The 12,524-nt window shown below is 50.2% G+C and overlaps 1 protein-coding gene across 1 annotated transcript in view; it reads right to left on the reverse strand.

Annotated features, from left to right (window-relative positions):
* The window catches only part of MRNIP (MRN complex interacting protein), a 56,359-nt gene extending 45,615 nt beyond the window's left edge, over positions 1–10,744 (reverse strand). The window contains exons 1-3 of the mRNA XM_066589255.1: positions 10,628–10,744; positions 7,134–7,214; positions 4,294–4,353 (exon numbers count right to left, since the gene is read on the reverse strand). Of these exons, the coding sequence (XP_066445352.1) occupies positions 4,294–4,353; positions 7,134–7,214; positions 10,628–10,744 (258 nt within the window). The remainder of the gene's footprint in view (positions 1–4,293; positions 4,354–7,133; positions 7,215–10,627) is intronic.
* Positions 10,745–12,524: the final 1,780 nt, after the last annotated feature.

Genomic DNA, 12,524 nt, shown 5'->3' on the forward strand with positions numbered 1-12,524 from the left:
AGGCCGTCCTGTAGAAAGTCCAGGATCAGAGGGACGTCCGCACTGCTGCCTGAGGAGCCTCTCTCTTGTCTCCAAGAGGTAAACCTCCTCCAGATTCTCTGGTATATGCGGTTGGTAGTCTCTTTCCTGCTTGCCATTAGCGTTCTGACTACCTTGCTTGAGAATCCCCTGCCCCTCAGTATGGATTCTTCAGTAACCAAGCTGTTAGATGAAGTCTGCTTACGTCGGGGTAGTTCAGGGGTCCCTGCGTTAGGAGATTCTCTTGAGCCGGAAGGGTAACTGGCTCCTGGATGCTCAAGTCTCTCAGGAGGCTGAACCAGCTCCTTCTTGGCCAAAAGGGAGCCACAAGGATCAGGGTGCACGGTTGTGACCTGAAGTGCTGTAGTACCCTTGGGATTAGTGGGATGGGGGAAATGCGTACGCCAGTTCTCCTCCCCAGTCCTGGCTCAGGGCGTCCACCGCTGTCGGTTGGTCTTCCCGTCTGAGGGAGAAGAAGTTCGTCACCTTGGCGTTTTGTTTTGACGCGAATAGGTCTAGTTGCGGGAGACCCCATTTGTCCATCACTATCCGGAATGCCTCCTGGGATAAGGACCATTCCCCTGGGTCTAAGCGCCCCCGGCTGAGGAAGTCTGCTCTTTGATTCAGAGATCCCTTTAAGTGTACCGCTGACAGTGAGATGATGCGGCCCTCCGCCCAGCGAAATATCCTTTGCGCGATACTTTGCAGAGCTGGTGACCTCGTGCCCCCCTGGTGTCGGATATGGGCCACTGCCGTGGTGTTGTCCGACAGTACTCGTATATGTTGGTTTCTTACCGTCTCCCCCAGGTGCTGCAGGGCCTTCCAGATTGCTTGTAGCTCCCTGTAGTTTGAGGATTGATGCTTCGTCTGCGGTGGCCATGGGCCCTGTAGGAGCTGGTCTCCGACGTGCGCCCCCCACCCCCAGGAGCTTGCATCTGTCGTGATCTGTACTGCCGGGTGCAATATCCAGTGGACTCCTTTTCTTAGATTTCTTGGGGACGTCCACCAGCGTAAGGATACCCTTACAGAGTTCCTGATCTGTATTCTGTTTTCTAACGAAGCCTGCCTGCCGTCCCATGCTGCGAGGACTGCTGCTTGCAGGGGTCTGGTATGTGCCTGTGCCCATGCTACCCCCGGGATGCATGATGTTAGACTTCCTAGGAGGGACATAGCCTCCCGGATTGTGCATGACCGTCTCTGCATAAAGGATTCTACCATGTGCCGAATTTTCTGCCCCTTTGCCTCGGGGAGGAAGGAGCATTGGGCCTCTGAGTCGAGTGTTATGCCTAAAAACACCTTCTCCGTGCTGGGGTTTAGGCTGGACTTCTCCCAATTTATGATCCAACCTAGGAACTGTAACAGGCTGAGCACTGTTGCCAAGTTCTCTACTAGGCGTTCCCTGGACTCGGCTATGATTAGTATGTCGTCCAGGTATGGGATTATTAGGATCGACCTCTGCCTTAGGTAGGCTGCAACCTCCGCCATGATCTTCGTGAAGATGCGGGGTGCTGAGGAGATTCCAAAGGGAAGGCATCTGAATTGAAGATGCCTTGTCTTGCTGCCCATTTCCAACGCGAACCTTAGGTACTTCCTTGAGTCCCTGTGGATCGGTACATGCAGATAGGCGTCTTTCAGGTCGATCGAGGCCATGTAGGCCCCCCTGGGGATCAACTTTACCGCTGATGTGATGGACTCCATCCTGAATTTTCGATATTTTATGAAAACGTTCAGGGGTTTTAGATTTATTATCAGGCGTGAACCTCCCCCGGGTTTTTTTACTAGAAAGAGTCTGGAGTAATGCCCCCAGGTCTCCTCTTCCTGTGGCACGAGGGACACTGCCTTTAGATGTCTTAGGTCCTGTACCGCCTGCTGAAGCGGGTACAGTTGTTGTACTGGACCTCGCGTGATAATATATTTTCTCCTGGGGGGGGATACTAACTCGATTCTGTATCCCTGCTGCAGGATCTCCGGGATCCACGGGCTCCTGCAAATCGAGGCCCACCGATCCGCAAAGCCCTGCAGCCTCGCCCCCACTGGGATGGCGTCAGGGCTTCTGCTTGGCTGGGTCCCCCTGGTGCGGGTTGAAGAGGAAGCTTCTCCCTCTGCCTCCCTTGGGGTAACTCCATCGGCCCATCTTGCCTTTGCCTTTATAGGGTTCCGATTGTTGTGCCGGGGTTCGGAAGAAGGTCCTCCCCTTACGTTGTTTTTCCTCCGGGAATCCCTTCTTCTTATCCGACGCTTTCTCTAGTATTTTATCTAGATCCGGACCAAAGAGGAATTGGCCATGAAAGGGTAGCGAGCACAGTTTATTCTTGGATGTTAGGTCGCCCGACCATGACTTCAGCCAGAGGACCCTCCTGGCCGAGTTGGTTAGGGCCGTTGCTTTTGCCGAAAGCTTCACTGACTCCGCTGCTGCGTCTGCCAGGAAGTTAGTGGCCATCTTTAACATAGGGAGGGAATCTATGATCTGCTCCCTTGGTGTTTTGCTCGAAATGTGCAGCTCCAGTTGTTCGAGCCACACACCCAGGGTTCTGGCGACGCACGTGGCTGCCACCCCTGGCCTGAGCGTACTGGCCGCTGCCTCCCAGGATCTTCTTAGTAGGCCCTCCGCCTTGCGATCCATTGGGTCTCTAAGCTGTGTGGCGTCTTCGAAGGGCAATGTTGTCCTCCTAGCCACCTTAGCCACTGGGACGTCTACCTTGGGTACTTCCTCCCAATTCGCACATACGTCCTCCTCAAACGGGTAGCGCCTCTTCACCCCCTTAGACGAGAAGGATCCCGTGTCGGGCTTCTCCCACTCCTTAAGTATTAATTTTGTTACGTTGCTATGGACCGGGAAGGTATGTTTCTTCCTCTCCCCTAAACCCCCAAAGACCTCGTCCTGCATTGAACGGGGTTCCTTGGGCTCCTCCATTTTCAGTGTAGCTCTAACGGATTTAATCAGCTCCGTTAAATCTTCTCTATGGAAGAGGTACTTTTGGTATTCCTCTTCCTCTGAGGACTCCTCAAGCATCAGCTCTTCCGGTTCAGATCCTGAACTCTCTGAGTCTGAGAGCTCCTGCGGGGTATGCGCCTTTCTTCGGCGCTTTGTCCCCGATGCCCCTCTGGGTGGAGTTTTTGGGGTCGACAGCGCTGACCGCACTTTCTCTTGGACGAGTTTTCTGACGTCCTCGAGGAATCCCCCCGATTCCTCCTTGACCAACTTGGCTATGCATGCTTTGCATAATGGCCTGGCATGCGAAGCCGATAGTCTTGCGCCACATTCTGCGCACTTTTTAGCTTTGGCTCTGGGAGGGGCAACTCTTCTATCCCCCTGGCAGACAACAAAATTTACGTGTAAGGATGCAAAATTCATTAACAACATATACGAATATGCATGCCTTGTTTGCCCCACTGGCTACTTACGGTTGCCGCCGCGGTGGAGCATTCCGCGACCTCTGGTGCTGGAGCACTCATTGCTTTATTACTGGTGCTGCAGACACTCTTGGGGCATTTAAGCCAATACTCACTGAGTGGCTTCCTTGCTCGGCGCCATCTTCTCTCAGGTTCCTTTTGAATCCTTTTTCTTTTTTTTTTTTTTTTTCTTTTTGAATTTTGGCGCCTTTAAATTTTAGCCCCGCCCCCTCCGAGCGCCGGCCGTGCTGCGTGATGACGTCATCACGCTCGCCGCTTGCCGCGGCGCCCCGCCCTCTCCCCTGCTCGTTAAGGGGAAGCCGGAGGCGCCGCGCACGTTCCTAAGCCGGCGCGTAGGAGAGCTGGAGCCCCGCATTGCACCCCCCATGGGCCGCCGCGGGAGGAACCTGGCCCGGGGGGACCACCCCATGTGGCGTCCCGGGAGTCGCTCTGCAAGAAGGGAGGACAGGCTGGAGCACTGCCCTCCGATCTGCCGGTATGCTTCTTTCTTCCGGGCTGGCGTCTCCACCAGCCCCTCTCGGTGACCCTGCCTCCTGGCAGGACAGGAAAACACTGAGGAGGGGAGGACGGGGGGGGAACTTTAACCTCTCGGTGTGTTCCTGTCCTATCAGGAGGAGGCGATCTCAGGTGGTGCTGTCGTGGAGACTCCCTGGGAAAATAGGTCACAGACTTCCTGTAAGAAGATCAGGCAAACGAGGACCGTCGGCAATGTAAAGGCGTTAATGATGAACCCCAAAACGCGTAATACATGACAACACTGCATCCTTGTTGCCCATAGCAACCACAGCTCAGCCCGGGAAAGTGAAAGTTGAATTCTGATTGGCTGGCAGGGTCCACGTTTCCACAGCACACGTGACTGACCTTCAGCTGGCTCTGCTTGTCTCCGCACAGCTTACACGTCCATCTCCTGCTGCTCCTCACCTGCACATAGAGGACAGAGCTCAGCACACAGCAGGCAGCAACACCCGCAGCAACCATGTACCGTACCTGGAAAACCTGACAGAAGGAACATCGGAGCACCTGGAACTCCTACACCATGCTGCTATACAGGGCAGCGCGGGAAGCCGCACCTCCTACTAGTGTCTGCTGTGTACACTGCGCCCTCTGCTGGACAGCCGAGTCTCTACAGTTGGAGGGGCAAGTTACCACATGGGAGCTGCACTTCCTACTAGTATCTGCTGTGCACAGCGCCCTCTGCTGGACACCCAGAGTCTCTACAGCTGGAGGGGAATTTTACCTCACAGGAAGGAAGGAGGATTTAGTGACGTTAAAATCCTAGTGACGTTATAAATTGACCATTTTCTTTTTGTACCAAAAGAAATCAATAGAAATGTTATTGATGACTTCTAGTATTTTCCCTGCACGGCCTCTCCAAAGTGTTTGTGGTGACGCTGGATTTCTTGGTCATTTCCCACATTTTGTATTGATTATATTCAGTACATATAAGGGCGGCTTCAGATGACCGTATATCAGTTTTCCCTTTCTGCAGGGGGGGGGAGGCTTGGAGAGTCGGGAGCAATGCACTGAGCTCCTGCCCCCTCTCCACCCCTTGCCACTATTTGCAATGGGAGGGGGCGGAGCTTAGAGAAGGGACTTAGCTCTGCCCCCTCCAATTGTAAACAGTCGCGTGTGGCAGGAGCTCAGTGCACTGCTCCCAGCCCCCCCCCTGCAGAAATATGCATATCGGCCAAGTGCATATTAACATCCCCATCAGCACTTCAGCCCTGTTCACCAATCAGGTTGCTGGAATTGCTGAATAGGGCCGAAGTGCTGATGAAGATGTAAATATGCCGTCTGAGCGTGAAAACCAGCTGATATACGGTCATCTGAATAAGCCATAAGGGCCAGCCACACTGGCATATGCTCACATGTAAAAAGGATATGAAAACGTAGCGTTTCTTGGATCTATAATGGTATAAACATAGTTAAACCATGCTTACATATTTCTACGCATTTTTTTTTCTTTTTGTAGGATTGGAAAACGTAGCCTACTCCACTTTTTTGTCCCGCAAAAAAAAATCTGGAAACATATATATATTTTAAAAAAACTGTATGGCTATATGTTACTATACACGTAATGTAGACGTTTTTTGTGATCAAGAGGGGAAAAAGAGTGTTAAACTTGGATAGTCTTTGCTGAGGAAGTGACATACCAGAAGTGACGTCAGCGAAAGTTCATGAAGCAGAGAACGGGAGCGAGAGGACGCCGAAGCTGCACCAGAGCCGCAAGAAGACCAGTAGAGCCTCTTGCGAAGAGCCACTGCAAGGATCCGTCCAGTGGGGGGAAGAGGAAAAGAAAAGCAGGTACCGAAGCGGCAGGAGGCCAGAGAGTGTGACCGCGGGGAGAGAAGTCCTGACAATGAGCCTGCAGGTAATGTCACCAAGCTGAAGAGGAGCTGTAAAGAAGACTGCTGCTGACAAGGGCAGATAAGTAGATTTTGTGTGTTTAAGTATGTCGCATCTCAGTGTATCTAAGGCCCCCTCTCCAGGAACGTGATTTCGCCGGCGGTAAATCACGCCAACTGAAGTTTTCCATAGCGTTGCTATGGAAAGTGTCGGTCCCATATCCACGAGCAGAGAATCATTGCGACATGTTGCGAATGGCCGTGATTCTCCAAGGTCAGCCTATCTGACAGATAGGCTGACAGCGGAGATCCGTCTGCCAGCTCCTGCTCCCGGACGGCGGCTACCACAACGCCCGTGGACAGGGGGCCTAAGTGTGGGGGTGTAAGAGAGCAAGTGAGTGTGTAAGTAAAGCAAATCAGTTGTGACTGAGAGTGCACAGGCAGTAAGCGTGTGAGCAATAAGAAAAAAAGAAAAACAAAACATTTTTTAAGAACACGAATGGGCAGAGCCACGCGAGGAGTGTGATCTAGTTGATTTCCGTTACTTCTGTAAATAAATTTGTAGATCCCCACTAGAATGAGCTCCATGCTTGACAATGCCGTCCAGTGTGCTATTTGTGCAATGTATGCAGTCCTTGAACAGCCGATCGAGGGGCGCATACTATTGCGCAAGATGTGTGCACGTCATACGTTTGGAAGCCCAAATACTGGATCTAAATGAGCGACTGGTAACACTGAGATCCATTGACAATATTGCAGTGATGGCGAACCTTTTAGAGACCAAAACCCACTTATTTATCGCAAAGTGCCAACACGTCAGGGGGCGAGGCTTATCATGAGGTATGATTTTTACCTCCGCCGTTATAAAAGAAGACAGGGCTGTTTCTAAATAGACAGTGAGGAACGCCGTGTGTTTTTTTTCCTAGCTGGAGTACCATTGGTGCAGATTCTGACTGGAAATTAGCTGCGTACCTGCAGCTGATTTCATACTTTGCGGCGCTCCCCTTCACCTTCTCCGAAGACTTCCTGCTGTCAGTGCTCCCCAGCTTCTGGTTCCCTGCGGCCTGTAGTGGTCTCACCTGACCTGTGGAACGTTCTTGATGTATGCTGCCACGTGCATAGTGGCCTCAGTAGTAACTGTCCCGTATATTGGCCCCAGTAGTAATAGTGACCCCCACAGTGGCGTCAGTAGTAGTAGTGTCCCCTTTATTGGCCTCAGTAGTAATACTATTACTACTGGGACCAATATAGGAGATACTATTACTAATTGTGTCAACTACACCTGCCCCAGTAGTAATAGTGACCCGCACAATAACCTCAGTAGTAATAGTGCCGCCCTGAAATCCATATAGTTACCTCCTCTTGGTCTTCAAAGCGCCACTGCTTCTCTGCTTGGTGGAAGTTTGAGCGCCCGAACGCTTCCTCCCTTCTCTCCTCCTGCACAACCAAAGAGGAGAGGTCAGGGAAGGAGGATCATGGGTGCGCACACTGCCGTCAGTTTGTGCAACCCTGACACTGCCACTTGCTGGGGTAGATGCGGTGGAGGACGGTAGATCGGAAGAGCAGGACAAGCAGGCAGCTAGCTGGGTGACAGTTAGAAGAGGTAAACGGAAGAGATCCAGGGAGGCTTGTCCTAAACTGGAACACCCCAACAAGTTTGCAAAATTGGCAAATGAGGGGAATGCCTAATGGGTCAGCACCTCTGCAGCACAACATGCCCTTTGAACGCCAGGGAGATGACTGCTCCACTAAGAATGGGAAGGGGAGCGCAGGGCAGGCTAGATAGGTCCTAGTGGTGGGGGACTCAATTATAAGGGGGACAGATAGGACAATCTGCCACAAAGACCGGGATCGTCAAACTGTGTGTTGTCTTCCTGGCGCTCGAGTTTGACACATTGCGGCAAGGGTTGACAGATTACTAGGAGGGGCTGGTGAGGATCCAGCGGTCATGGTGTACATTGGGACCAACTACAAAGTTAGTGGTCCATGAAGGACCCTCAAAAACAATTTCAGGGACCTAGGATCTAAGCTTAGGGCGAGGACATCCAAGGTAGTTTTCTCAGAAATACTACCTGTACCACGAGCCACACCAGAAAAGCAGCGGGAGCTTAGGGAGGTAAACAAGTGGCTCCAGAGTTGGTGTACAAAGGAGGGCTTCTGGTTCCTGAAGAACTGGGCTGACTTTGCTGATGGCTGCAGGCTCTACAGTAGGGATGGGCTGCATCTTAAGGGGTAAGGGGCAACTGTGCTGGGGGAATATGGCTAGAAGGTTGGAGGAGTGTTTAAATTTGGGACTGGGGGGAGGGGAAAAAAGAGTAATAGGGGGGAAGACAGTGTAGATAGTGACCTGGGACCAAGTATTGAGCGGGTGGTGGGGTTAGTACAGCTAGAACTGATAGAACAGATAAGTGGGTTAGCTTGAAGCAAGAATGTCTGAAGAAAATTACGACATAGTAGGAATAACTGAAACATGGCTCGATAAGTGCAATTGGGCGCTGAGTTTACAGGTTTACAATCTCTTCAGAAGAGACTGCGGGAAGCAGAAAGGGGGAGGGGTATGTCTGTATGTTAAATCCTACTTAATGCCGAGGCTACGGGAAGATATAGGTGTAGGAGATGAACACGTGGAATCTCTGTGGGTAGAAATACTAGGAGGAAAAAACTAACAAAATCCTGAATGGGTTTTCTATAGGCCACCAAAAATAAAAGAAGAAATTGAAAACTTATTAATATGGCTAATAAAAGAGGTGTCAAACTGCAATGAAGTAATTATCATGGGAGACTTTAATTATCCGGATATAATATGGTAAGACGAAACCTGAGATTCTCACAAGGGTGATAAGTTCTTGAAAACAATTAAAGATAACTACCTTACCCAACTTGTATGGGAGCCAACTAGAGGGAGGGTCATTCTGGATTTATTAACAAACCAGACAGAATCATGGGGGTGCAGGGTGGGGGACACTTGGAAAACAGTGACCACAATATAGTTAATTTCCAGCTGTCATTCAATAGGAAGCCTTATTAGGGAGCGGCAAAAAAACTAAACATTAATAAAGCAAAATTTGATCAGCTTAGAGCTACTATCGGCAACACTAATTGGGACAGCGTCCTCAAAAATAATAGTACAGGTGACAAATAGGAGAAGCTTAAAAATATTCTAATTACCTCATGTGAGCACTTCATACCCTTTAACCCCTTGAGTGGCACGCCTGGAAATTTTCCGGGACGAGCTCCACTGCTCATAGCAACATAGCCCGGAAGATTTCCGGGCTATGTATCACTATGGGAGCTGCAGAGCACAATGCCACAAGCTGTGACAGGGTGCTCTGCCTGCACAGACCCACAGAGAGCAGTGCAAGGGCTTTGAAAAACCAGCAGAAGATATTGCAGATACGTCGGCAATCTCCTGCACTGGTTTGTTTACAGGTTGCCATAGAGACCATCGGCTTGTCAGAAGCAAGCCGATGGTCTCTGTGGCAGGGAGAGCTGGTGCTTGGCTGTCAGAGGACAGCTAGGTACGAGCTCTTACAGCAGAGATCAGAGAAAACCTCCGAACACCCTCTGTCAGTCCTTTACATGCTGCAGTCACATGTAAAGGGATAGACAGTGGGAATTATAGTTTTCTTCAATCCCCGCAGTTTGAGCAAGTGCCAGGATGTTATACAGCAGCCAAGCACCCCTGCCAGATTACTGATGCAGCACTGTAAAAAGGCGATTGCATCAGGATAAAGCCCCTTAACAGCCACCATAAAAAGGCATATGGGCAGTCGTTAAGGGGTTAATTAAACCACTATTCTCAGTACAGAGCAATAAAGCGCATATGTGTCATCATACAATTAATAGCCACTCTTTCTTAGAGACCCCTCATCTAATAGCGCGTTGGACCTCCTTTGGTGAACGCCAGTAAAAGTAATGTAGAGACACATGCCAGAAATGCAGATTTTGTTAATCTTTATGGAATAAAAAGCAATCAAAATGTTATATGTTCCAAAAAAATTGGATACTTTATAAATAGAGATAAGCGAACGTACTCGGTAAGGCCGATTTCGCAATCGAGCACCGCGATTTTCCAGTACTTCACTACTCGGGTGAAAAGTACTCGGGGGCGCTGTGTGGCGGGGCGTGGCGTGGTGGAGCGGGGGGTAGCAGCGCGGAACAGGGGGGAGCTCTCTCTCTCTCCCCCCCACTCCCCTCTGCAACCCCCCGCTCACCCACAGCGCCCCTGAGTACTTTTCACCCGAGTAGTGAAGTACCCGAAAATCGCGGTGCTCGATTGCGAAATCGGCCTTACCGAGTACGTTCGCTCATCTCTATTTATAAACTTAGTATTGCTGGAATTGTGCTGACCCAGAGAGTAATGTGATCACATTTCATTTTGCACACTGAACACTGTAGAAATAAAATCCAAAAATGGCAGAACTTTTTCCCCTAATCCACCTTAAAAAAAAAAGAAGAAAAGTTACACAATACATTCTATGTACCCAAAAATTATGCACTGCAAAAATCAAGCCCCCATAAGGCAATGTTGATGGAGAAAAAATAAATAAAATCACAAAAGTTATGGCTCCTGGAATGAGTAGCAAACAGGCTTGGTCTTTAAGGCGTTAACAGCGCACATTGTATATTCCGTTAATAGCGAGAAAATAGGTCACAGACTTCCTGTAAGAAGATCAGGCAAACGAGGACCGTCGGCAATGTAAAGGCGTTAATGATGAACCCCAAAACGCGTAATACATGACAACACTGCATCCTTGTTGCCCATAGCAACCACAGCTCAGCCCGGGAAAGTGAAAGTTGAATTCTGATTGGCTGGCAGGGTCCACGTTTCCACAGCACACGTGACTGACCTTCAGCTGGCTCTGCTTGTCTCCGCACAGCTTACACGTCCATCTCCTGCTGCTCCTCACCTGCACATAGAGGACAGAGCTCAGCACACAGCAGGCAGCAACACCCGCAGCAACCATGTACCGTACCTGGAAAACCTGACAGAGGGAACATCGGAGCACCTGGAACTCCTACACCATGCTGCTATACAGGGCAGCGCGGGAAGCCGCACCTCCTACTAGTGTCTGCTGTGTACACTGCGCCCTCTGCTGGACAGCCGAGTCTCTACAGTTGGAGGGGCAAGTTACCACATGGGAGCTGCACTTCCTACTAGTATCTGCTGTGCACAGCGCCCTCTGCTGGACACCCAGAGTCTCTACAGCTGGAGGGGAATTTTACCTCACAGGAAGGAAGGAGGATTTAGTGACGTTAAAATCCTAGTGACGTTATAAATTGACCATTTTCTTTTTGTACCAAAAGAAATCAATAGAAATGTTATTGATGACTTCTAGTATTTTCCCTGCACGGCCTCTCCAAAGTGTTTGTGGTGACGCTGGATTTCTTGGTCATTTCCCACATTTTGTATTGATTATATTCAGTACATATAAGGGCGGCTTCAGATGACCGTATATCAGTTTTCCCTTTCTGCAGGGGGGGGGGAGGCTTGGAGAGTCGGGAGCAATGCACTGAGCTCCTGCCCCCTCTCCACCCCTTGCCACTATTTGCAATGGGAGGGGGCGGAGCTTAGAGAAGGGACTTAGCTCTGCCCCCTCCAATTGTAAACAGTCGCGTGTGGCAGGAGCTCAGTGCACTGCTCCCAGCCCCCCCCCCCCCCTGCAGAAATATGCATATCGGCCAAGTGCATATTAACATCCCCATCAGCACTTCAGCCCTGTTCACCAATCAGGTTGCTGGAATTGCTGAATAGGGCCGAAGTGCTGATGAAGATGTAAATATGCCGTCTGAGCGTGAAAACCAGCTGATATACGGTCATCTGAATAAGCCATAAGGGCCAGCCACACTGGCATATGCTCACATGTAAAAAGGATATGAAAACGTAGCGTTTCTTGGATCTATAATGGTATAAACATAGTTAAACCATGCTTACATATTTCTACGCATTTTTTTTTCTTTTTGTAGGATTGGAAAACGTAGCCTACTCCACTTTTTTGTCCCGCAAAAAAAAATCTGGAAACATATATATATTTAAAAAAAACTGTATGGCTATATGTTACTATACACGTAATGTAGACGTTTTTTGTGATCAAGAGGGGAAAAAGAGTGTTAAACTTGGATAGTCTTTGCTGAGGAAGTGACATACCAGAAGTGACGTCAGCGAAAGTTCATGAAGCAGAGAACGGGAGCGAGAGGACGCCGAAGCTGCACCAGAGCCGCAAGAAGACCAGTAGAGCCTCTTGCGAAGAGCCACTGCAAGGATCCGTCCAGTGGGGGGAAGAGGAAAAGAAAAGCAGGTACCGAAGCGGCAGGAGGCCAGAGAGTGTGACCGCTGGGAGAGAAGTCCTGACAATGAGCCTGCAGGTAATGTCACCAAGCTGAAGAGGAGCTGTAAAGAAGACTGCTGCTGACAAGGGCAGATAAGTAGATTTTGTGTGTTTAAGTATGTCGCATCTCAGTGTATCTAAGGCCCCCTCTCCAGGAACGTGATTTCGCCGGCGGTAAATCACGCCAACTGAAGTTTTCCATAGCGTTGCTATGGAAAGTGTCGGTCCCATATCCACGAGCAGAGAATCATTGCGACATGTTGCGAATGGCCGTGATTCTCCAAGGTCAGCCTATCTGACAGATAGGCTGACAGCGGAGATCCGTCTGCCAGCTCCTGCTCCCGGACGGCGGCTACCACAACGCCCGTGGACAGGGGGCCTAAGTGTGGGGGTGTAAGAGAGCAAGTGAGTGTGTAAG

The sequence above is a fragment of the Eleutherodactylus coqui genome, chromosome 2 (genome assembly GCF_035609145.1).
Source record: "Eleutherodactylus coqui strain aEleCoq1 chromosome 2, aEleCoq1.hap1, whole genome shotgun sequence".
In the NCBI taxonomy this organism is placed as follows: Eukaryota; Metazoa; Chordata; class Amphibia; order Anura; family Eleutherodactylidae; genus Eleutherodactylus; species Eleutherodactylus coqui.